This window comes from Pangasianodon hypophthalmus, chromosome 8 (genome assembly GCF_027358585.1).
Source record: "Pangasianodon hypophthalmus isolate fPanHyp1 chromosome 8, fPanHyp1.pri, whole genome shotgun sequence".
Classification (NCBI taxonomy): Eukaryota; Metazoa; Chordata; class Actinopteri; order Siluriformes; family Pangasiidae; genus Pangasianodon; species Pangasianodon hypophthalmus.
In genome coordinates this window covers 13,151,308-13,174,463 of record NC_069717.1, presented here as the reverse complement: position 1 = coordinate 13,174,463, position 23,156 = coordinate 13,151,308, and the positions used below count along the sequence as shown (strand labels likewise).

Below are 23,156 nucleotides of genomic sequence, written 5' to 3'. Positions count from 1 at the left end.
CATTGAAAATTTTCAACATTAAATTTACATTTTTTTTTTTTCAAGCATTAAAAAGTTGGGTTCAGGCTCTGCTGACTCATTGCTGATTTCACTCTATAGTTTTCTTCTTCCCCAGTTCTATTTATCTTATCTAAACACTTTGACTAGAGAAATTAAACAACAGAAATTCAACAAGAAGGATAATTCTCCAGAAGGTTCATTAACCTTTATATCCTCCTGGTGACTGTAAATTGATAAAGTGGCACAAAATTCTGCAGGTTTCCAAAGCCCCACTTTTGTAGCATACACACTCATATACACTCTGCTTATTATCTCTTATCACGGTTTGGTATCTCACATACAACCGAAGCAATCTGGACCCTAATCATCTCTCATGTCTTTAAAAATAACTGTTTCTCTCTCTCTCTCTCATACTGTGTGGGTGTATATATGGTCAACAAAATTCTCAATGTTGAAACAAACACAACAAACACTCTTCTTTTGAGTGTACAATCTTTTCCAACATATAAACACTGTGTTATTTTAACTCTGGGGACTGTTTCTCTCTGTTAGTGCAAGTCCTGATACTATATCCAAATGTGCTCAGATTGCTGCTCGTCACCTAGGAATAAATGGTAAACGAAAACCTAAAATGCAGTTTCCTTTGAATGAGTGATGAGCACTTGATCGAAATGCATTACTGTTATTTATGTCATCAACCTACTGGAAGCTGTGTCACTTCCTAGTGTTATAGGAAATAGATCTCACTTTTCGGTTTATTTCAGTAAGCAAATTAATGATTACATTTTATCTGTTTTTTTTTATTTTTATAAATGAGCACATATACATATAATTTTTTTTTTTTTTGGAAAAAAAAACAACAGCTACCAAACAGAATTTGAAAAGAAGTAAAGCTCCCAGTATGTGTGTTACGTCATTCCGCTCTGAGCAGGTCCCGGATGGAGCTGGGGGAAGTGATCAGGACTGCACAATAACTCAAGGCTGGAAAGTGTAGGGAAAAAAATCTTAAAAGAACACGCCGCGAAACGGAATTGGACTAAAATTTAAAGCGTGGACTTTATAATAACCAGAGACACCATCCGGACCGGAGTATTGTACATTCAGGTGTTTGTGTTTGGTAGAATCTGGCGGTGGAACTTGCTGAGGATTTGTGCCGTGAAAAATAACGTTCCAGCAGCTAATAGCGCCAGCAGCCGAGGAAGGAACCACTGAGTCGGAATAAGGCTGAAAACCCCCAACAGTTTTCAAGACTCTTGGTGATTAGAGAGGCTCGGTTGATGAATTATGTCTACCACCAGTATTGATCCTCAGGTAGGCCTTACTATTAGGTAGATTTGCTGGAGGAATATCTGGTTATGTCCATAGTTGCTAGCTCTGAGCGCAGGTAAGCTAAGGCCTTGGCTTGGACCTCGGAGCAGAAACCGGGAATGTGCTTCTTTCCAGTCTTAGCGTTAGCTAATGGCTATTGCGGATGTGCAGCTCGCTAATTAGCTACATAGCTTGCTTGCTTCTTGGTCTTATAAACCTGGCCCCAGTTAGTGAGAGGAGGAAATACCAAGTTTGCTGCAACGTAGCATCGTTTCCATCAATTTCTTAAGAAACTGTCAGTAGAAGGCTCATAAGTGAGACAGAACTTAATTTACAGTAAACTAGCTAACAGAGCTAACCAGGACTGCTCGTTAGTTAGCTTACTTACATTAGCTAGTGTTATGGATTTGACTCATTTGAAATTGCTGGCTGGCTAGTTAGCACTGCACGTCATTAGCTCCTAACGATTTAGGCAGTTGCATGGTTCTGTGTTTTGTTTATTGGATTTAACTTAATGTATGTTTGTTTCCCCGCATCTCTCCCATGTTGTCTGCGCCAACGGAACGTCAAGACATCAAAAGGACAAGATGCTAAAGGTAAGTTAACCAGACCAGCGTTAATATTAGCTGTCAAATAGTGAGCGGTCAGTGTAGCGGGAACCGAAGCTAGCTAATAGTTACGAGGCCGAACATCATCGTCGCTGTTAGGTCTGTTTGTGAAATAAGATGCTTTAGTAATTTCCCTTGGCCTAGCGGGGAATTCCTTATTTTTTCCTTCATTACGATAGTGGCGAAATCGCTGTGAAATTTCCTTATGGCGAAAGCGAATGTGGCTGGACACCATTGCTGCTTATACAGTACTGCTCTTTCAGACCCTGGGTCCTGCAACAACAACAACAAGTCGAGATGTACATTATCTTCAGTGTGAATGCTTCCAGTGTAATCATACCCCTTATAACCCACATTAGAATGACTGAAGCAAGCATGCACAAATCTACTTTCCCATCTTACTGGTATTTACACTAATTGGCCATTTTGTCATGTAAACCTACGACATGAGTGCACTTTTTATGTACACAGTTACTGTATGGAGCTCATCTGTTATGTACAATGAGCAGCAGGAACACAGACATGGTAGCAGCATGTCAGTTCAATTGGCACAAGTGTTCTCTCAACCCAGCAATGATATTGCGGTGTTGAAAAATCCAAACAAATCTACTGTACCTAATGATGTGCCACCTGAAAAATGCACAGCTATCCTGTGATAAAAGGCTAGATGATGACTGATCAGATTATAACACTTTTTTTTTTTCATGCCAGGTCTGTAAATGTACACCTACAAAGTGGACTAACAAGGTAGACGTATCAGATAAAGTGGCTAGCATCTGTGCTCAGTGGTGGCTTTCTGGTAGAGGACATGATAGATATCTTACAGATTGTAACCCATCTATGACTATGTACAGTCACTGAGTATAAACCTAAGTGCACCATTCTGATAAGTCTAGCTAGTGTATCAGACTATGAGGGAAGTTATTTTCAGTAGGTTAATCATCATCGTCATCGTCATCCATAATGCAGGTTTTGCAATTTGGATTAGTAAACCTACATATGCATGTTATTTTTATGTCACAGCTCATGCTTAGTGCATGTTACTCATACCCATTCACCAGCTGGCAGTTCATTGACCAATTCATCAAGTCTAGTAGTCACAGAGTCACTGTGATGAACTGTGGTACAGACTTGTGATCACAGCAAATATGCACTGCTTATTCTTTCAGATGATTCATATCCAGGTAAAAAGCTACTTCCTTGACGTTTAACCTTTTGAATGAACCAGCTTTGTTCAGAGGTGTGGAGGTACATAATAGGGTGAGGGTTTTAAAAAGCACAGGTTGGTAATGCAGAGATGATTCTGTATTTGCAGGTTGGAAGTTACACCACATGTTAATAAGAGTAGAAAGGTGCCTTTGCCCCATTCCTTAAATAATGGACCAGCCGGTAATTTGCATGGTTTTATGGTGAAGTGTAGCGATCAGTGTTCTGAAACTCAGAATTACGTCATTTTGGACCTCCGTGCATTCGAGCTACAAAGTGGGAAATACTGCAGATGCTTCCGTCATTCGTCTTTTATTAGCAACAAACTAGCCAGCTAGCTGTGATAAGTGATGTTTATTTACCTCCTCAGAAGAGTGAACTGTGTAGTTAATGTTATAGAGTTAATAAGCGAATATTTGTATATACAGCAGAAGTAATTTAAAGTGCTACTATGTTTACTGCTGATGCTGTGAGCTGCCATGTTGATTTGACATCACTTGCTGATTTCAGGGTTGAGGAGACCGTTCTGAGTCAATGAGTAGGAATTCCAAGTTGAGAGAATGGTTTCTTTGGTTTTTCGAAGTCGTGTTTTTTTTTTTTTTTTTTTTTTTTAAATTTTATTTACTTTACAGGTTTGGCTCTTTTTTTTTCTTAACAGACTAAAGCCCTGTTTGGACTGGATTAGTTTTACATGGGGAGGTGTGGTAATGTAATTATTACCAGTGTATATCTGGGATTTTAGTCCCATCTGAGTTATTTATGTCAGTAATTTTTTTGGAAAGATTGCACTCTTTTACCTACCTATAGAAATAACCAGGGTAAAATATGTCCAGTCCGAATCGACATTGTAATGTCCATTACATTCTTTGGTAAAATAATTTTTGCCCTTTTTTCTTCACACTCTCCAGAAAGTATGGATAAGATTCTACCAGATAGAAATGCAATCACACTGGAGGGAAAACATGAAACACAATACACAGATGGTATTGCTTTTCGTTTGTGGCATGAGGACATGCCACACCGAAAAGAAAAACCTTCATTGTATTGCTGTTATGCTAATTGATATTTTCTGTGAAAAAATAATCAGCACAGGCTTGTGTTTTTTTTTTTCTTTTTTTTTTTTTTTCTTTCTTTCTTTAAATATATTTAAAGGCCGACTTCATGTCAGAAGCGAATGGAATTCCCTGTTGCATTGCATTTCACTTTCATCGATATGGAACACTTGTGCCACACTGAAATGCAATCACTGTCGATTCAAAGTCCGAAGCTATAGTCGGGGTGTTTGCAATCAGAGAATGGCCCGAAATCTTCATTTTCTAGGAGGTGCTGCCATCCATAGAAAGGAACCTGCTTTAAAGACACGTAGTTTCTTCATTCCTGCTATATTGTTGAACCTTTAATCATCAAGACTTGCTACTACAAGACTTACTACTAAAACATGGTTTTTAATTTTTGAGTTTTTAATGACTAAAATAACTAACAGCAGGACCTAGGATTGTTGTTAAATTCCTTAGAATTACTTTTATTGATGAATAGGATCAGCATTCATCAGTGACTTCCTGCTGTGGTTTATTTCCTCTTTCCCTGTATCGTTGACTGTAATTGCAATTTGCAGTCAACAATAGAAGGATTAAAAGTGATATCCACTAGACTGCACGCCAGTCTACAGAGCTGAAATATACCTGTCCAACAGGTTTCCATATTGACCGATAAAACGTTTAGCAATTTAATTTGTCATTGTACAGTAGCATGGAGATATTAAATATAAGGATGAGCTGTTAATTTCTCTTTAAAACATTTTACCATTGTTGTGATTGTCATGAGCTTTTAGAATAGTACATAACTATATGATTTTGACCAACCTGTTGCAGATATCCCGTCATATCATGCTCTACTGCACCTACTATTTACTCTGTCACTCAACCATGCGCACATGTTATGCCAATATTTTTGGGCATATGCAATTGATGCACCAAAAAATGCAGGATACACGATCCATCTTGCATGTGCATATTGAAGCACAAGTGTAATCTCAGCTTAAAAACTCTGATAAATGCAAAACTGCTTAATTATTATTATTATTATTATTATTATTATCATGCACCCCTTTGAACACAGGTCTCTGTTATAAGCAGTCTAAAGGGGTTGAAAGGGCATTCAAAGTGTCGCCATATACCATTGGCAACAAGAGACTGGTATTGATTTGAAATGTCTTCATCTGTCAATCTGCCACTTGAAAATATGTTGCGTGACATTAGAGCTGTTTATTTTGAGTGGGGATTAAGACACGCTGTGTGCTCAATAAATGCAACCTAGCAGTGAAAAATAGTCAGTCTAAACAACCAATTTGATTGCCACATCAGTTCATGTTACTGACATTACTGCATTCTGTGGTGTCCTCTTTGGTGATGCTATATCATCATGTGCTGCACAAATATTAGGAACATCTCTACCATGAGTTTACACTTGAGCTGGCAGTTTGCTGGCTTATTTACAATTGGAGGTTACTAGCTAGCAATCAATTATCCAAGCATTAATAGGAAAAGATAATATTTTCCTAGCTCCAACTGGTTCATCTCACTCTCATAATGATATATACACATTTGTGAGCCATGAACAAGTTTGGGAGCAATAATGCTAAACTATAGTAAAATATAGTATAGTTAGCTGAGCAAAGTGCATGCAAGTTGTAGGCTAAATCTGTACCCCAGTGAAAGTTTTTAGACATCTTTGTTTATCTTTTCTTGACTTGACCATGAGGAGACCCATGCAGTTTCTATAGAAAATGAATGGGAGGCTGGACAAAAAAAAAAAAATTAACCACAGCGAATACACAATTCACATTTACACATTTATGCCGCTGCCTCTCTGCCCATTCTCCTCTGTGCTCTCTTTCTGTGCTTTCTCTCTCTCTCGTGCTCTCTCTCTCTCTCTCTCTCTCTCTCTCTCTGTCTCTGTCTCTTGTGCTTGCTCTCTCAAGTTATCAATTTTTCAATTCAGATTGATTTTATTGTGTTCCCAGTGCATTAGGAACACAGTAAGAACAGTAACATCAACAAAACAGAAAATGTATCACTACTTTTAATCCTAACAATAATAACAACAATAACTAATAGCAGCAACCTCTGAAATTTTTCTCTCCCTCCCCCTAACCCCGAACATTGTTCAGGTCAATGAAATAGTTTAATAAATAAAATGGTTTTTTTATGGGGCGAAAGATACTTTTGCCACATAAAGATCCTTTGGGCTGCTCTTCAGTATACTTGGACAGAGCACCAAAGTATCACCTATGTTTGGGAAATATGTAATCTCTTTATTTTAGGTTTGTTTGTGACACCTTTTTGTCTGTCTGTTTTTGGCTTAATTTTTTCAGTGCAAAATGGCTCACTCCACCAAAAGGAAACAGTCCATGACAACGACTTTGAACCATACCTCACTGGCCAGTCTAATCCGGTGAGGAAAATTGTGTGTGGGTGTATGCTTGCTTTCTGTATGTACCAAAAAATGGTGTAAAAGAGAGGGAAATTGTTATATAGGGTAGTCACTATAGTCTCCTACCACAGATCTTGATGACAATTCCCTGAAAACTTACCATAGGTCAAAACCTTCTCTTAGTTTTCTCAGCATGTGTGTGAGGCAGCTTAGTTATTTCACGTAAGCTTACATTACGAATTTCTGTTTCTAGACCTCTTAGGACCTTTTCTTCATATATATGATGACTGTAGAGCTATGTCTTTAAAAAAAAAATGTTAACTGTGATTTATCATCTTGACCAACAACTGCTGAGAAGCAGTTTCAGTTATGAGCTGAGAAGTTGGTATCTGATGTAATCATCTTATATTTTACTAAATCATTATAATTACTTTTTTGTTGCTGTTGCAATGATAATGATACCATAATCGATAAGAATTATCATGACAAAGTTCAAAGTACATCCTTTCTGCATTCCAGAACAACAGCTACCAATCCATGACTGACCCCTACTTATCAAGCTACTATGCGCCATCCATTGGGTTCCCCTACCCCCTTAGTGAGGCTCCCTGGTCAACAGGCGGCGATCCTCCAATCCCTTATCTTGCCCCCTATGCCCCTCTCAGCAATGGAGACCACCATTTCATGCACGACACTGTGTTTGGACAGCCTGGGGGATTAGGTAGCAGCATCTACCCCCACCGTTTTAACTTTTTCCCAGAGAATCCTGCCTTCTCAGCCTGGGGCACAAGTGGCTCTCAGGGCCAGCAGACTCAAAGCTCAGCCTATGGGGGCAGCTACAGCTACCCGCCCAGCTCTCTGGGTGGCACGCTGGTGCCTGACGGGCAGACGGGCTTCCACAGTGACACCTTGAACAAGGCACCAGGTATGAACAGTCTGGAGCAGGGCATGCTGGGGCTGAAGATCGGAGGTGACGTTGTCACCGGCACTGGCTCAGCTGTCAAAACTGTGGGTTCGGTCATTGGTGCCAGTGGTGCAGTAGCCACTGGCAATGGTGGAACCCCAGTAGGCATGCCAGCCCCCAAACCCACCTCGTGGGCAGCCATTGCAAGTAAGCCAGCCAAAGCGCAGCAGTTAAAGGTCAAAAGCAAAGCTGGGATGCCTGTGGCAGGAGGTGCGCCACCTCCACCACCCATCAAACACAACATGGACATTGGCACCTGGGACAACAAGGGGACCAAAGTGGCATCACCTTTGCCTCCCCAGCAGCAGCAACAGCAGCCGCCTTCTCTCTCACATGGTCACTTGCCTCCTCATCCTCAGCCACCCATGCCCTCGGCCCAGTCACTGGCACAGCATATGGCTCTACAGGCTCCGCCTCCTCCTGCTCCTCCTCAGCCCTATCAGAATCATACACCGGCTCCGCCTCCTCAGACGCGGTGGATAGCACCACGTAACCGGAACCCAGGTTATGGTGGAGGGGGCAGCATGGATAGCACTGGCCCTTCCAGTGGTGGCGGGTTGGGCAACGGTGGAGGAGGAGGAGTGATGGGCACTAGCTCTAGCTCCAGCATGGGCTCAGGAGACCCACACCCATTGCTGGAGAAGCTGCGTGCATCGCATAGCTACAACCCGAAGGACTTTGACTGGAACCTGAAGCATGGCCGTGTTTTCATCATCAAGAGCTACTCAGAAGATGACATCCACCGTTCAATCAAGTACTCCATCTGGTGCAGCACAGAGCACGGCAATAAGAGGCTGGACGCAGCATTCCGTGCCCTCAATGGCCGGGGCCCTGTCTACCTGCTGTTTAGCGTAAATGGCAGTGGGCACTTCTGTGGCGTGGCCGAGATGCGTTCACCAGTAGACTACGGCACTAGTGCCGGTGTCTGGGCACAGGACAAGTGGAAGGGCAAATTTGACGTGGACTGGCTCTTTGTCAAGGATGTGCCCAACAGCCAGCTGCGCCATATCCGCCTGGAGAACAATGACAACAAACCTGTGACCAACTCGCGTGACACGCAGGAGGTACCACTGGAGAAGGCCAAGCAGGTGCTGAAGATCATCGCCACCTACAAGCACACCACATCCATCTTCGATGATTTCTCACACTATGAGAAACGACAGGAGGAGGAAGAGGTGGTGAGAAAGGTAATGCATCAATATTGTTTTTCTTATGTTTGTGTTCTGCAACACAGAACACATGATGCAACACATGATATACATTGTGCATGGTTTTATTTAGCATTGTCTAAATTGGCATGTAAGTTCCTGGGCAGTTAAATAACAATCAACACTTAACTGGACAGGTTGGGAAAAAATGTTGCAAGCACATAATGTTTTTATTCTGTGGGCAGTAATAAATAAATAAACAGATAGCATAAAGTCAGTATGGCCACTATAATATCATTTGATTTAAAAAAAAAAAAAAAAATTTATTTAATTTTTGTTTTTGCAAACCTGCCAACCTTTAAGTGTTTTGTGTAGGAGCACCACATTTTAACACTGAAGTATCCTGGTACGAGTTATCACTCAAAGATTCACAAAAATGACTTATTTTTTTCCCCCAATAAAATTGGCAGATAAGCAAATCAAGATGTGAATCTTGAGTGACTGAGAATTGCGCAGGTGTTTTGAACTCTCCGATGTAGACACCCTTCCACTCCATCTCACATTTAGTAATCTCTCCTCTCAATTTTCCTGTGTGAAAGATATATTTGATAAGTGTATAGTTAACATCAGGCATATTCTACAGAAATTCCATCTATTTTTCTGATGAAATCTCAAAGCAATCTATTATTTCTGTTTTACTTGGTCTTGTTTCACTAAAAGGAGTGTTCACATCAAATTTCAGACCTGGCCCAATCATAATCTAGTTAATAATAAATTTTTTTTTTGTTAAATCTGTCTTTTCGTAACGCTTGCATAGAAGAATTCAGTCTGTTGGTAATGTTTGCACAGGAAATCTCACAATTCCTTGCGTACCAAACAGTTCTCCAACTTACCTACACATGCAGTCCAATAATAGTGGCTCTCGCAATGTAAACTTTGCGAGCGTTACTTCTCCGTCACAGATAGAATTAATGTTCGCTGTACAGTGGGGTTCATTAAGCCTGGATTAACTGATAATCCAAAATCTTTCCCAGATAATAGCAACAAGGTGGTTATGAGTTACATTTTCTATGTAATTCAGTGTTAGTTAATCCATCTTTTAACTAACCTGAGGGGTGTTGCTAATGTTACGCAGGTGAACAGATGAACATGCTACGTTGTCAGCTGACATAAAGCATGGTTTTCAGTGTTGTGGGATTGTGTTCTGTCCACATTCGAAGTCTTTTCTGAAATAAAATCATTCTAACTGAAAAATAACAAATCTAAAAACACTGTGATTGCATATACAGTTATTTTATTTTAGTTTCTATCCTACTGAGCAATATTTTTTGAAGAAAAATCATAAAATTTTGTTATTTCGATTTGTTTACAGCATACTCAAATATGCCCACTTTCTGCAGAATACGCCATCAGTTAGCTGCGTTTCTTTAGGATGCCACTAAAACATTTTGGCCATAAATAGTCAAAAAGAGCACTTTCTTGTTAGAAAGAGGAAAAAGAATTAAATAGGCCTACAATGAAGTATAAAATCTAACATGTTACAAATAATTTAACGATAATAGTAATTGGTAATGATAATTAGAAAGTGATTGAAAATTGCTTGCTCTCATGCACCAGTCAGTGCGGCCAGGTTCAAACAGCGCGATTAAGCCTGTTGGCGTAGAAATTGTATGTTTACAAGGTTTTACAGTTACGACCAGACAAACAGTAGCTCATTTTTCCTCTTGATTCCTGTAAACCCACATACACTATATTGGCAAACCAGTGCGGACACCTGGCTAGCACACCTGCATGAGCTTGTCCCATTTCAAAATTAGGACATTAATGTGGAGTTGGCCCCCTTTTGTGGCTGTAACAGCCTCCACTCTTCTGGGAAAGCTGTCTACAAGATTTTGGAGCATGTCTGTGGGAATTTGCACTCATTCAGTCAAAAGATCATTTGTGAGGTCAGGCACTTGTTGGACCTGGCTCGCAATCAACGTTCCAGTTCATCCCAAAGTGGGGTTGAGGTCAGAGCTCTGTGGAGGCCTCTGGAGTTCCCTCACTCTGAACTCATCAAACATGTCTTTATGGACCATGCTTTGTGCACAGTCATGCTGGAACAGGAAAGGGCCTTCCCCAAACTTTTACCACGTTGAAAGCATACAATTGCCTAAAATGTCTTTGTATACTGTAGCATTAACATTACCCTTTACTGGAACTAAGGGGCTGAGCCCAAACTCTGAACAACAGCCCCAGACCATTATCCCTCCTCCACCAAACTTTACTGTTGGCACAGTGCATTCCGCTAGGTAGTGTTCTCCTGGTATTCACCAAACCCAGATTTGTCCATTAGACTGCCAGATAGTGATCTTAGGTTTGTGTGCAGCTGTTCAGCCATGGAAACCTATTTCATGAAGCTCCCAATGCACAGTTCTTGTGCTGATGTTGCTTCCAGAGGCAGTTTGGAAGTGATTCAACAGAGAATAGGCGATGGTTACGCGCTACGCGCATCAGCACTTGGTGGCCCCGCTCTTTGAGTTTGCGTGGTCTACCATTTTGTGGCTGAGCAGTTGTTGCACCTAGATGCTTCCATTTCTTGGAATGGAATCTGGGCAGATCTGGCAGGGCAGAAACTTCACAAACTGACTGACAGTGCCATGTTTAAAGTCACTGAGCTCTTCAGTATGACCCATTCTTCTGCCAGTGTTTGTCTATGAAGATTTCATGGCTATATGCTTGATTTTATGCACCTGTTAGCAGTGAGTGTGGCTGAGACACCTGAACTCAATAATTAGGAGGGGTGTCCACGTACTTTGGTCACAGAGTGTATATAGGTTCCTACCTTATGCAAGTGATTTGTGAAAGGACTGTATGAAAAATATAAATGAGTTTTTAACCCCCCAGCCAGGACTACACATTGTTATCCTTCAGGGTTGGCAGGTCTGTTTTTGTTATTATTTGCAGAAAATACAGTGTGTGGCCACTGCCATTTGTTTCACATTAAGCATTAACTCCACACAAAGCAAAATTACCTGCTACTAAAAGCAAATTATTCTTCATGTCTTTGTTAATTGGCATTTCAGTTACTTATTTGTAGAAAATAATGCAAATCTACATGAAAACATATGATGCTATACATATGACAGACAAGCCTCTGTCCCCCCCAGTGACATCAGTAGCATATTGCATTCTAGCTAAAAGTTGGTAGTGAAAATTTATGTCAACTAAGCAATTGGCTAGTAGTTGAAAACGAATTTTGTTTTGTTTTGGCCGATATATTAGTGCATCCCAGTGCAATACTAACATAAACAGTAGGATAGCAAGCAGACTGAACAATCTAGAGCTGTGTCTCAAAGTGCTGACTTTTTAAGTATTTTGTATATTTTTTAACATGGTTTCTTATAAAACAGTGTTTGTAAAAATACATTCCACCAGGTAATCATTTGGATCTTCTATATCAGTAAATACTGAGTGTAGGATAAGAGATGTAACTCAGTCAGAGCAATGACAGAAAGTGACTAATATGCATCCCAGAATAGTGTGAAATCTCTAACAATTAGAGTTCGATGTAGAACCTGCCTGCCATTACATCCTCCAGATGCACAAGTATATATGAAAAATGCTGCTCACTGAGTGTCCATGTGTGTACATGTTCATGTGTGTATAAAGTGAAAGGTTCAAAATGAACCCTGTGCAAATGCAGAGTGTTCTGTGAGGTTTTTTTTTTTTTTTTTTTTTTTTTTTTTTTTTTATATAAATATATCTTTTTTTTTATATATATATATCTTTTAACGTTTTATTGTTTCAGTTATAACTGCTGTCACATTAAGTTGAGCTACCTACAAAAGATGAAATGCTTTTTTTCCCTCTCTTCTGGACCACATTGTGTCAGTAATGCTATTCACACTTTCTTCATTTCTTTATTGACAGAACTATGAACCCACTTCCTCCCAGAATCGGTCACGTCTGGATCAGGTAAACAGTTTAAATTGGGGGTTGTAGTGGGAGTGTGGACCTTCGTTGGTGGAATACGGATATCTTGTATTGGTCATGCAGTACAAGGGCCATGATCTAATGAAACGTGTATGGCAGCCATCACCTTTGAACACCTTCCGTCTTTTTTCCTTCTTCCAGGAACGCCAAAATCGAAGTAAACAATAGAAGACTGCACCTCATCCCAATAGCTTGAGCAACTGTTTTAGGACTGACCATTTGAAAATGAAATTTAAAAAACAGGACACAAGAAGAAATTTTAAAAAAGAAAAATAAACAGTTGTCTATTTAATTCTGGGGACTTGGGCCAGCATCAAACTCAAGGCTCTGCCCTACTGGTTCTGGTTCCAGCTCCGTTGGAGATGAAATCAATTAGCGCCTATCAAATAATGGCACCGTGATCATCTTTGTCTCTCTTTTGTCATTTGGTTTGGTTTCCACACACCTCCCTCCTTCTTTACATAACCGACTTTGGCCAACAGTTATCTGCACTTTTCTTTTCTTTTTTTTTTCTTCTCCTTTTTTTTTTTTTTTTTTTTTTTTTTTTTTTTTTTTTTTTTTAAACCGTACCTGCCACTGGCTGTGAGAGTCAAAGTGAGTCAGTGACTGTTAAAAGCCCAAGATGTGTGTTTGTAAGTATGTGTTGACATGGTGGTTGGTAAGGTGAGGAAAAGACTAATCTGGAAGCACCGTAGACTCCTCCCCAGCATCAGTCACTGTACTTGGCCAGTTGAATTTTGTACAATCAAAATGTGCATCTTTGTTGTTGGTTGTAGGGATTTGAAAGGGGTTGACTGAGGAGTACATGTGCCACTGCGTATAAGGGACAGAGAAATGTGTCTTGATACATGATGATAATGTTGCTGTAAAAGAAAACTATATTTTTGAATTATGTAACACTCAGCTTATAACTTTTTTCTGGGAAGTCATATTGGTCACAAGATTTTGCTTTTCATTTACTTTTCATGCTCGGAGCCTTAACATTTTAAAGCTATTTTGTCATCAAAACCGTTAAATAATTGCTGTACTATACCTCAACAGCATAATCAGGGAAAAGACATCCCGTGCACCCTCAACCCAAGGGAAGTCAACATCATCACTGGCTGAAGTGAAGAGGAAAAATATTGTCTGAGTTATGGTTCTGAGCCAAGTGCTATGATTTGTTTTACTCTGCTTATGGTTCGAAAGCAGCATTCTAACTGTACTGTTCCACTGATGTCCAGCAGAGGTTGTTATTTCTTTGCTCAAGCCAACTTAAGAGAAATGTAGCATTCACTGCTTACTGAAATCAGTTTAGGTGCGTCACTTCCAATGTTTGTTTCTCATCCTTTCTTAACAGAATTCAGTTTATTGATCTTTTCTTCCCCTCATCCTGAGTATAATGCTAAGCTTTAATGTAGGAGCATATAATAACTGAGAACGCCTCAAATGTGTAACCTGAAAAATTAATGTTACTGATTTACTGTTAAAAGTAGAAAAAAATGAAACAAAAAGAGTATACGGTTTCTGTGCGTGATTTTTTTAGGACCTGCTTGCTGTTGTGCGTGTGTTTGTGTGTGAAAGAGGGAGTCTATCATGTGAGGAATTGAGATTTATATAATCATATAACAAATGATTTATGAGAATATATGAAATACTAAAAAAAAAAAAAAAAAATTACAAGGCAAACATTTTAGTCACCCCTGAAATGAATATGCATTGTATGGAAGGTCACTATCTATCACGTTCTTAGATTTGATCATGGTCATTATTAAAATAATACTATATGTTGTAACTGGTGTTTGTTCTGGTGTTTGTTCAAGACTCAAAAAGGTCTTGTTTTTACTGATTTGTCATTCGTAGGAGTTCCATCATCTCTTTTCTCTTTTTCTGAACTGTCAGATGTGTGATGTGTGCATCTCTAAAATGCTATGCAAAAGGACTTTTCCCCCAAAGCAGCACTGAAGTCATTAAGTGTAATGTAAAGGCAACTTTAATGCAGTATAGGTTAGACCAGAAGAGCATTACTCTGGCCCATAAGGAAGAGGAAATACATTCCATTAGCCTTTCAGAAATAATACAGTATTTATGTACCTCATTAGTGCCTTAACAGTTAATCAGATAAGCCTTAATGTTGGTAATAAAGCATGAAATGTGATAGTGGTCAGACAGTGTTGTGCAAATAAGGTCATGTTAGCAGGACTGCATTAGTGTCCTTTCACTTTTAGCTACATTAGCAATTTGTCCCTTTTTAATATACAGTCGTCTCCAGGATTAATGGTGGCCTTGGTAAAGATGTAAAGGGTAAAATAATGTTATGAAACATTGTCTTTGTGGTTCATTGGTTTAATCTCACACTGAAAATGTGAGAAATCTAACCTTTAACTGAAGTAAATACACTGTAAGAGCATTATCAAAAAAATACATATATTTTTAAACAAAACATTATGTCACAATTATTGGCACCCCTACATTTAGTACTTTGTCCAACCTCTATTTGTCAGTATAACAGCACTAAGCCTTCTGTAATGATTGATGAGATTGGAGAATACAAACCAAATAAGGGTCAAGAATCCTTGACTCTCCTTTTCTGCTCATCTCACGGGTTTTCACTCGGTTTTGGGGACTGTAATTGCCATGTCAGAAGATTGCTTCTGTGGTCATTTAACCACTTTTCCGTGGATTCGGATGCATGGTCTGGATCTTTGTCCTGCAAGAAGATCCAACCACAACCTTAGTTGTAGCTTTTTGGCAGAGGCAGCTAGATTTTCATTTAAAATCTGGTGTTTCATGGAGTCCATGTCATGTATCCTAACAAGGTTCCGAGTGCCTCTGGAGGAAAACGGCTCTTTCTGCAGATTCTACACTGTATTTAACATGACATATTTGGTTCTTTTTTTTTGTATAACCGATTATCCTTCTTTGTACACCAAGCCGACCTTGAGTATTTGTTGCCATAAAGCTCTATATTTGTCTCATGTGACCTAAGAATCCGCTTCCAGTCAAAGTTCCAGTCATGGATGTGGTGTGAAATTGTAGATTTGGACACTTTTTTGGACATCATTTGAACATTTCTGACCTTAATCCTTAGAGAAATTTTTGCCTCTCGAACATCCTTCTCACTGTGTGTAGGGCAAAAAAACACTTCATGTTCCAGGGAGGTTCATTACAGCTTCGGTTGTTTTAAACTTCTTGATTATTGTCCTAACAGTAGATAGGTGCATGTTCTAGCATGCAGTAATTTTTATAGCCATTGCCTGAAGTTCAACACACTCTTGTCTCATTTCATTTGCATGTTCTCTAATCTTGCTCATATTGATGAATGACTGAGAGACTATGGCCTCTGTCACCTCATATTTATACTCCAGTGAAACAGGAAGTCATGGATGATCACTTAAGGCCTTCTACGCAAGATATAAATGACAATAAGCTTCAGTTTATTTTGTTCATAAGATTTTCTAGAGGTGCCAGTAATTGTGATATGTTTGTTTTGTTTTGTTTTTTTTAAACTTCAATTAAAGCTTAGATTCCTCTCATATTTCAGAGTGATATTAAGCTAATTAAACACAGTCGTTTTTAATAACGTTTTTTGGCAGACTGCAGGTCAAGTGAATAATAATAATTTTAAAAAAAAGATTGATGTATTCCACAAATTGAACAAAATAAATCAGAAATCGTGTTTTTGCTGCACTGCATTTTCATGCAATTAGATTGTGCAATTTGCATATTTATTGTCCCAGATAGTATCAGCGGCCTGTCTGAGCATGTTATCCTGGAAATTATGTCATTCTTTTTTAATTAAATATTCCATATTCTCTCTTTTCTTCACCTCTTTACGCACCGTTGAATCTAAACCAGAGAGCTGATGGAAAAGAATGAAGCTGTCGATCATCAAAACACTGACCTTGCATGCTATTCTGTTCATAGACATCAGTTACATTCAGTATCAATTGCAAAAAGTCAAGTGAAAATCAACTCAATATTTTGGAGGTATTTTATTTATTTCACATTCTCTGTGCGACCTCTATCATGTCATACGACCAACAAGAAGGTCACCAGCTTTCCAATGAGACAAGTGAATCCCAAAGACAAAGGAAAGTAAAGGGGAATTAGAGGGCCGACAGTCATTTAGGACAACATTTTATTTAAGAAAAAAAAAAGAAAGAAAGAAAGAAAGAAAAAGAAAGAAAGATAAAGACACTAAGAGTATTATGTGACACTGATGTGCTGGAAGGATATTCAATCAAATATTTTATTTAAAAGAAGAAGTAGAAGACCTTTGTCACTGGACAAACTGCATTTATTATTCATAAATCTATTATTATTATCATTATTATTATTATAATTATCATGCATTTTCAGGATGTAGCATGATATTACTAAATCTCTTCGCCTATATACGTATATGTATTCACGTTCCTTTTTTTTTTTTTTTTTTTTTTTTAGTAGCCTTCTAATGTGCGCGTGCCCGTCATTATCCAGCCATTTACTGTAAACCTAATCTCAGGCCATTTAACACAGAGCTATAGGCTAAAGCTCAACCATCTGATGCTCATTAGCCATCTGATGCTCTATGACACGTTTACTGTAATGCGAGCAGACTTTAAAGAGCAAGGCTTTCAAATGGAGGAGGGGTTCTAGCTCTCCAAGTTGCTATTTCTATCATGCAATCATGCATGTGCCTCACACACACACACACACACACACACACACACTGCTCTTGAGCTTGTACAATTCTACACGTTATGTCGTTGCCTTCGCTCTTTGCTGTCCCGCACATCCCGGAGATGAATCCCGCAGTTTTCGAGGAGCCTCTCTTGGCATTCACCGCGTGCCTTAATTGTATCGGATATTAAATCAAGGTCCGCCGTGAACACGCAGAGCTGGAGCCCGGGGTCGACAGGAGAAGCTGCAATCTGCCGCATTAAATCGCTGACGATTTAAAATCCCTCCTGCTCGTTCGTATCCAATGCAGAGCGCATGCAGGCGCACTGAAAGCAGGCCGGCGGCCTGTGCTCACTGCCCGTCAATGCACTGCAACACTGCACTGTGCAGCCCGCATCCAGGTGCCACCGCTATTGTCCCTCACTCAAGCAGGCTTTTATAGACACCCTGACAATCTCTATTGCACAACCTCAAATCTCCGACATACCAATCTACCGATGTGCTCTACAGGCCTCCAATCGCAACTAATATATAAATACACAATTACCATCTAGAGAAATCAAGGGCGCGCTATCCATCGCATCTGAGCCCTAAACCCTACAAAAATGCTTGCTATAATTCTGTGACTGTAGCCTGCATCCTTCTGCTCATCAGGGTGGTAAACAAAACGGATCATTTCTCAGCACCCCTGTAGCTACATCCTTCCATTCCTCAAATAAAAAATAAAACCCTTCAAAGCCCCTCCCCAAACATTTTATCCCAGCAAAAATCAGCAAAGCGTCACGGCACCGAGTCGGTCCTCAAGCATCTCCGTAAACAAAGGTTCCTTCGCCAAGGCTCTTTTCACTCAACCTGCCTGTTCTGCCTGCATCCCGCTGGACTTGCGCACTTCATGTCAAGCGAACAGGCACAAAATGCAGCTTATTCCCTTCGTGATCTCTCTCTGTCTCTCTGTCTTTCTCTGTGTCTCTCCCTGCCGCAGCGTTCAGGTCTGTCGTTTGTGTCTCAGGTCCAGTGTTGCAGAGATTAGCGCTTCCTTGTGCGCTCTCCCTGCTCTGCTGATGATAAGGCTCGGCGCAAAGAGGATTACATTGGGACAAGGTGACGTCATGACATGGACCGAGAGTCCCTCCCCCCTCCTTCTAACCCGTTATAACCAAATCCCCATCAGGAGAATATGCCCTTGAAAATCAGCGACACTGACATTCACAGAGAAGCAAAATCACTTGATTAAGAACAAAAAAAAAAAATACAATAATAGGTTATACAGTCTCCTCATTCAAAACTGACACTAAACACATAACAAATAGCTACAACCTAAATGTAGCCTATAGGAATCAATCTGGGCTTCTCAACTCAAATAAAGAAACAGGTAAAGATCCGTAAATAGATTCATAAAACAGTGTTTTACTCTGTAATCGTATAATTTTTTTTTTTTTTAATAAAAACAAAACAAAGCATTAAGCTAGCCCTGGATTAAGCACGTTGCAGACTACAGAGCTTGGAAACATATAGGCTAGGTTCTGCAGCAGCACTGATTAAACGACGCAGGAGTCAACATGAAGCAAAATGGCGCAGGCACCTGCTCATTCCTCACACTGCGACCTGATCTCATCCCTTTCCCTTCCACCAAATCACGATCCTTACAATTACCGCGCCCTGTAGCTCTCTAAAGCACTCTGATCAGTTCTCCGCCGGAGAGCAGCTACTAGCTTACAGCCTAGTTCACATTAGACACTCTTACTCCGTTTATTCGCATTTTGCAGCGTCCCCATCCCCATCATGGCCTTCTCCTATTCCGTTAGGAAGGTGCAGCTCGCTGGAGTGTCCGGAAATTTGCTAAAACGTGGTGCGGTTTCTTCGTTTTTTAGGGGGGGACTGTCCTTTTATGGATGATGGAGGGAGGAGCCCCCCACTTCCGTCTCTGCCTCTGCATTACAATACGGCCGCAGCTCATTCATTTCCATTCATTTGGCTGCTGTGCTGTAAGGCTCTTTGAGTGGACAGTCAGAGCAGAGCAGGGGGCCTCTCCATTACAGCCAGCCCTGACCACAAAACATGCAGAGGGAACATGCAATACCCAGCCTTTAGTCATGCAGAGAGATGAGACTGAGAGCTATTGTTATTTACGAGAATTCAGAATAAAACAAAATAATGAGACATTAGAAAAAAGTTCAGCTGCACTAAAAAACTGCTGTTGACTTCTTTCTGGGAAGGCCCAGGATTCTGACCTATCAGCTAACCTGTTTAAAGAATGCACGAGTTTGTTTATTTATTTTAAATATTTTTAAAATTTCTTTTTTCTTATTATTTTGTCTCTAAAACTGTGACAGGCTAGCATTAACTCAAAAATTAAAAATTACAAAATAATACCTGCATTTGCAATTACACAAATATATATATATATATATATATATATATATATATATATATATATATATATATATGAGAACCATAAGTCCCTTTAATATTATTCCAAATTCCAAGTATTATCTTCTAAATTTAAATTGGGTCAAGTTGTTGACCCAATTAGATGAGATGACAATCCCCAGAAGTGGACATTAAATCCATCCTGGTGTTCCACTCCTACTCCCTTACCACATCTCTCTCCCATCTCTTCTTGACAGACCACCCATCCACCCCCCCCCACCCCACCCCCCCACACATGCCTTCCACCCTCTGCATCCTCTGTTCTCCAATCTTCCTCCCACGTGTGCATCTCTGAGTAGCACGAGACCCGCTCTGGCCCACATGGTCTCGGATGATTGGCTCAGCTGCTTGATTCAAGTTTACTATGGCAACCGTGATTCAGTCGCCCAGCAACGGCTTTTCTTTCACCCCACTAACTAGTCGAAGACCCCCCCCCCTTCCCCATCGCCAACAGTCCACGGTGCAGCGGGTGGTGTGAGGCGTAAGGATGAGTGGGCCAGTCTGATCTACACTCCAGTATGGATTATCTGGAGAGTGACATAAGAAGGCTAGTAGCAGAAATCGTGGGCTTTAAATGACATGACCTAGCTATTACATTAGAACCTGAAAACAGAAAGAGTAGCATTTTTAAATTTATCCCTCTGACTCAGAATTGCTATAATGTTACTAGTGTCATTCTAACTTTAGTCACATACTTTTATGTGGGTTTGCATAACTGGTCAATAATACACATGACTGTCATATGAAATTCGGCAACAGTTAAGTGCGTTCATTGCTTAAAAAGTGTATGTGTTATTTTTCCACTTTAGATTTGGACAAGCACAGATGTATTAATGACATCCTGAATGTCCTGAAAATTCTTTTTGTTCTCTGTTTCTTGGTAATTCATACTGACATGTCTGCCTAGCACAGATTTTTTATTATTTTTTTTTCTTGATGACTCATTATCTTTCTGAATATCTGAAGCATATTCCAAAAAATTCTGTACATTTTCCACAGGACATTTGGAGCATAGTCTATGCTATGATACTCTGTTTTTATTATTTACTATAATCATTTTTGCCTTATTTGAACAGATTACCTGCACCCTGCATTTTAAAGACATAAATTAGGCCAGGCACCCCCTCAGGGTGGAAGGTCATATGCAAATGTTGCTCTGAGGGTGTGTCAGCATCTGTGTGTATGTGTGCAGATGGGTGTGCCTGCCACGCTTATTCATGCTTTAATTTCCATATATTAATATATTAGTTACCCTCCAACCCCATGTCTCTACCCATCTATTTCTCTTATGCTTTGTTCTCTGACACCATCCCCCTGTACAGCGCTCCTGATATGAGCAGAGCTCTTAATTGTGATCTGTGTGTGTAGGTTGTAGTTTGTTCAAATAACACTATAATAGTATTAAAAAGTTCTGGTTTCATTACTATGTCATTTCTTTGTAACCTTCATGAAATGGTGATGGATAGTTTAAAATTCCCTGATCACACATCACAAAAATGTGCAATGTTTAGAAACATTGTTAGTAGCAACAAATTGGAGCTTCTATCCCCCATTAAGCAGATGTGTTTCTACAGAACGCTTGATTGCATTCCATCAACCCCCTCCTTATGAAGAGACAGTGAGGGTCTAATTTCTAATCACAGACATTTGCATTTGAAAATGATGACTAATTAATCTGGCTCATTTAGAGCATTTCTCACAAGTGGGAAGAATGTAGTCATTTATTATATTGTCTATTCAACAGAAAATCAAATCAACGTAAAAAGACAATCAGCCTCCTGCTTCCCTTTTCTGTAATTAATAGAAAAAAAAAACAAGAGTATGATATGAAGTGGACACCAGGGAAAGTCAGTAAACACATATTTCTCGCTCTCTTTCTCTGTCTCTCATATTGTACCTATTGTATTATAATAAACATTACCACACAAACACACAACTAAGACAATATCCATATAAACACAATCTAAATAATAATATAAACAAAAAGAAAAGCTTTGAAACCGCTGCTGAATAATGTAATAACTAGTTCTTTAAGAAGTCTATAAGAAGGTCATTAAGGAGTGGGTTTGGGTTTGTGGTTTAACTCAGATATTCTTCTAATCATTCTTGAAGCTACTGTATAAAAAATCTACACTCAGATGTCTGCCATGACAGTGACATGGTTCCACTGTATAAATAAATAAATAAATAAATAGCCTTGTAAATATACAGTGTCCTACAGGCAGCAGCATTGCCAGTTAGTGTAATTAATATTTACAGATATTTACTGTAATATTTGTTTACAGTAATGGCATGTTGTACTGAATATTTAAACATAATACAAAACTATTTTTATAGGACTACATATTGGTAGCAGTATATTACTATAATGCACCAACATCACAGTTATACTGTTATTTTAAATCTTTATTGCTAAATATACATTTTAGACACCCATTACTGCTGTTCTTACTAGCCTCCATGGCAAAACCTTCTCTTAATTTCAGTACATCCTAACTTTGACTGTTTGAGTTCTCTCACACATTAAATGTTCTCCCCATATTTAACCCATTATATAAAATTTTCTGTTTACCCATCATTTACCATATTCAGTACAAGTACTTGTCCTCACCCACAAATATAAGGCTGCCCCTGCTATTGATCCCTGGATTTAGACTCTTCATCATGGATGGCACGTTTTTCAATGTTGTGGCACCCAAGCTTATGAATTCACTCCCACAGAACTCCCACAAATCTCGCTTTCATCTTCTCATTTGAATCATAGCTCAAAATGCAGCTTTTCTCTCAGTGCTCTCACTGTGGAACTCACTACTCAGGTCTCCTATAGTTGGAAAAAGCTCTCATGGGCCCTAAACTAAAAAGATGTTAAGGGAAGTTGATTACAAAGACTGTGAGAGGCCTAGAAACCTTTGGAACACCCCTTGGCTATATCACACTCTCATAGCTGTGGTGGTCTGGTCTTCTTAATGCTGTATATCATCTTTATATACTATCTGTCTCTATTTACGTAACCTCTCAATGCACATTGCCACTTGTATAGTGCCTGTACCAGTGTGATGTACTGTGCTGACTTGATTTCTGTTTGTCTTGTTGTATAAGAGGATTGATTAATTATTCGTTCTGACCTATATAAGGAGCTATATATTTATATACGGTATTTATTTATTGTATTTACAATAGCTATATTCTTCTTCTTATTATTGTTGTTATTATTATCATCATCATCTCCAGTTTCAGTTCACTTATTGCACAAACCCTCTCAAGTTCCTTCCTAACATTTCATGCTCCATAAATTATGTAAAAAAAAAAAAAAAAAAGAAGAAGTAAAAAAAAGAAAAAGAAATCTCTGTAAAGATAAAGGACACATCAAGAAAGCTGGTCTACAAACATCAGTGAAGTTGTTTTGATCAGTTTTGTTGTTTTGAAACTATGAAATCCGTT

General features: G+C 39.4%; 1 protein-coding gene across 1 annotated transcript; it reads left to right on the top strand.

The window, feature by feature from the left end:
• The first annotated feature begins 924 nt into the window (after positions 1–924).
• On the top strand, positions 925–14,415 carry ythdf1 (YTH N6-methyladenosine RNA binding protein F1). The gene is made up of 6 exons (XM_026920268.3): positions 925–1,311; positions 1,880–1,904; positions 6,496–6,575; positions 7,074–8,705; positions 12,579–12,623; positions 12,783–14,415. Exons 1-6 carry the CDS (start codon positions 1,285–1,287, stop codon positions 12,807–12,809), a joined length of 1,836 nt encoding a protein of 611 aa, XP_026776069.1. The 5' UTR covers positions 925–1,284; the 3' UTR covers positions 12,810–14,415.
• Positions 14,416–23,156: the final 8,741 nt, after the last annotated feature.

Bases quoted from the DNA above. Each gene is read 5' to 3' on its own strand.
- ythdf1 (XM_026920268.3), top strand. From the start codon at position 1,285: ATGTCTACCACCAGTATTGATCCTCAG. The intron at 1,905-6,495 runs GTAAGTTAACCA...TAATTTTTTCAG, and splicing joins AAAAGGACAAGATGCTAAAG to TGCAAAATGGCTCACTCCAC. The intron at 8,706-12,578 runs GTAATGCATCAA...CTTTATTGACAG, and splicing joins AGGAAGAGGTGGTGAGAAAG to AACTATGAACCCACTTCCTC.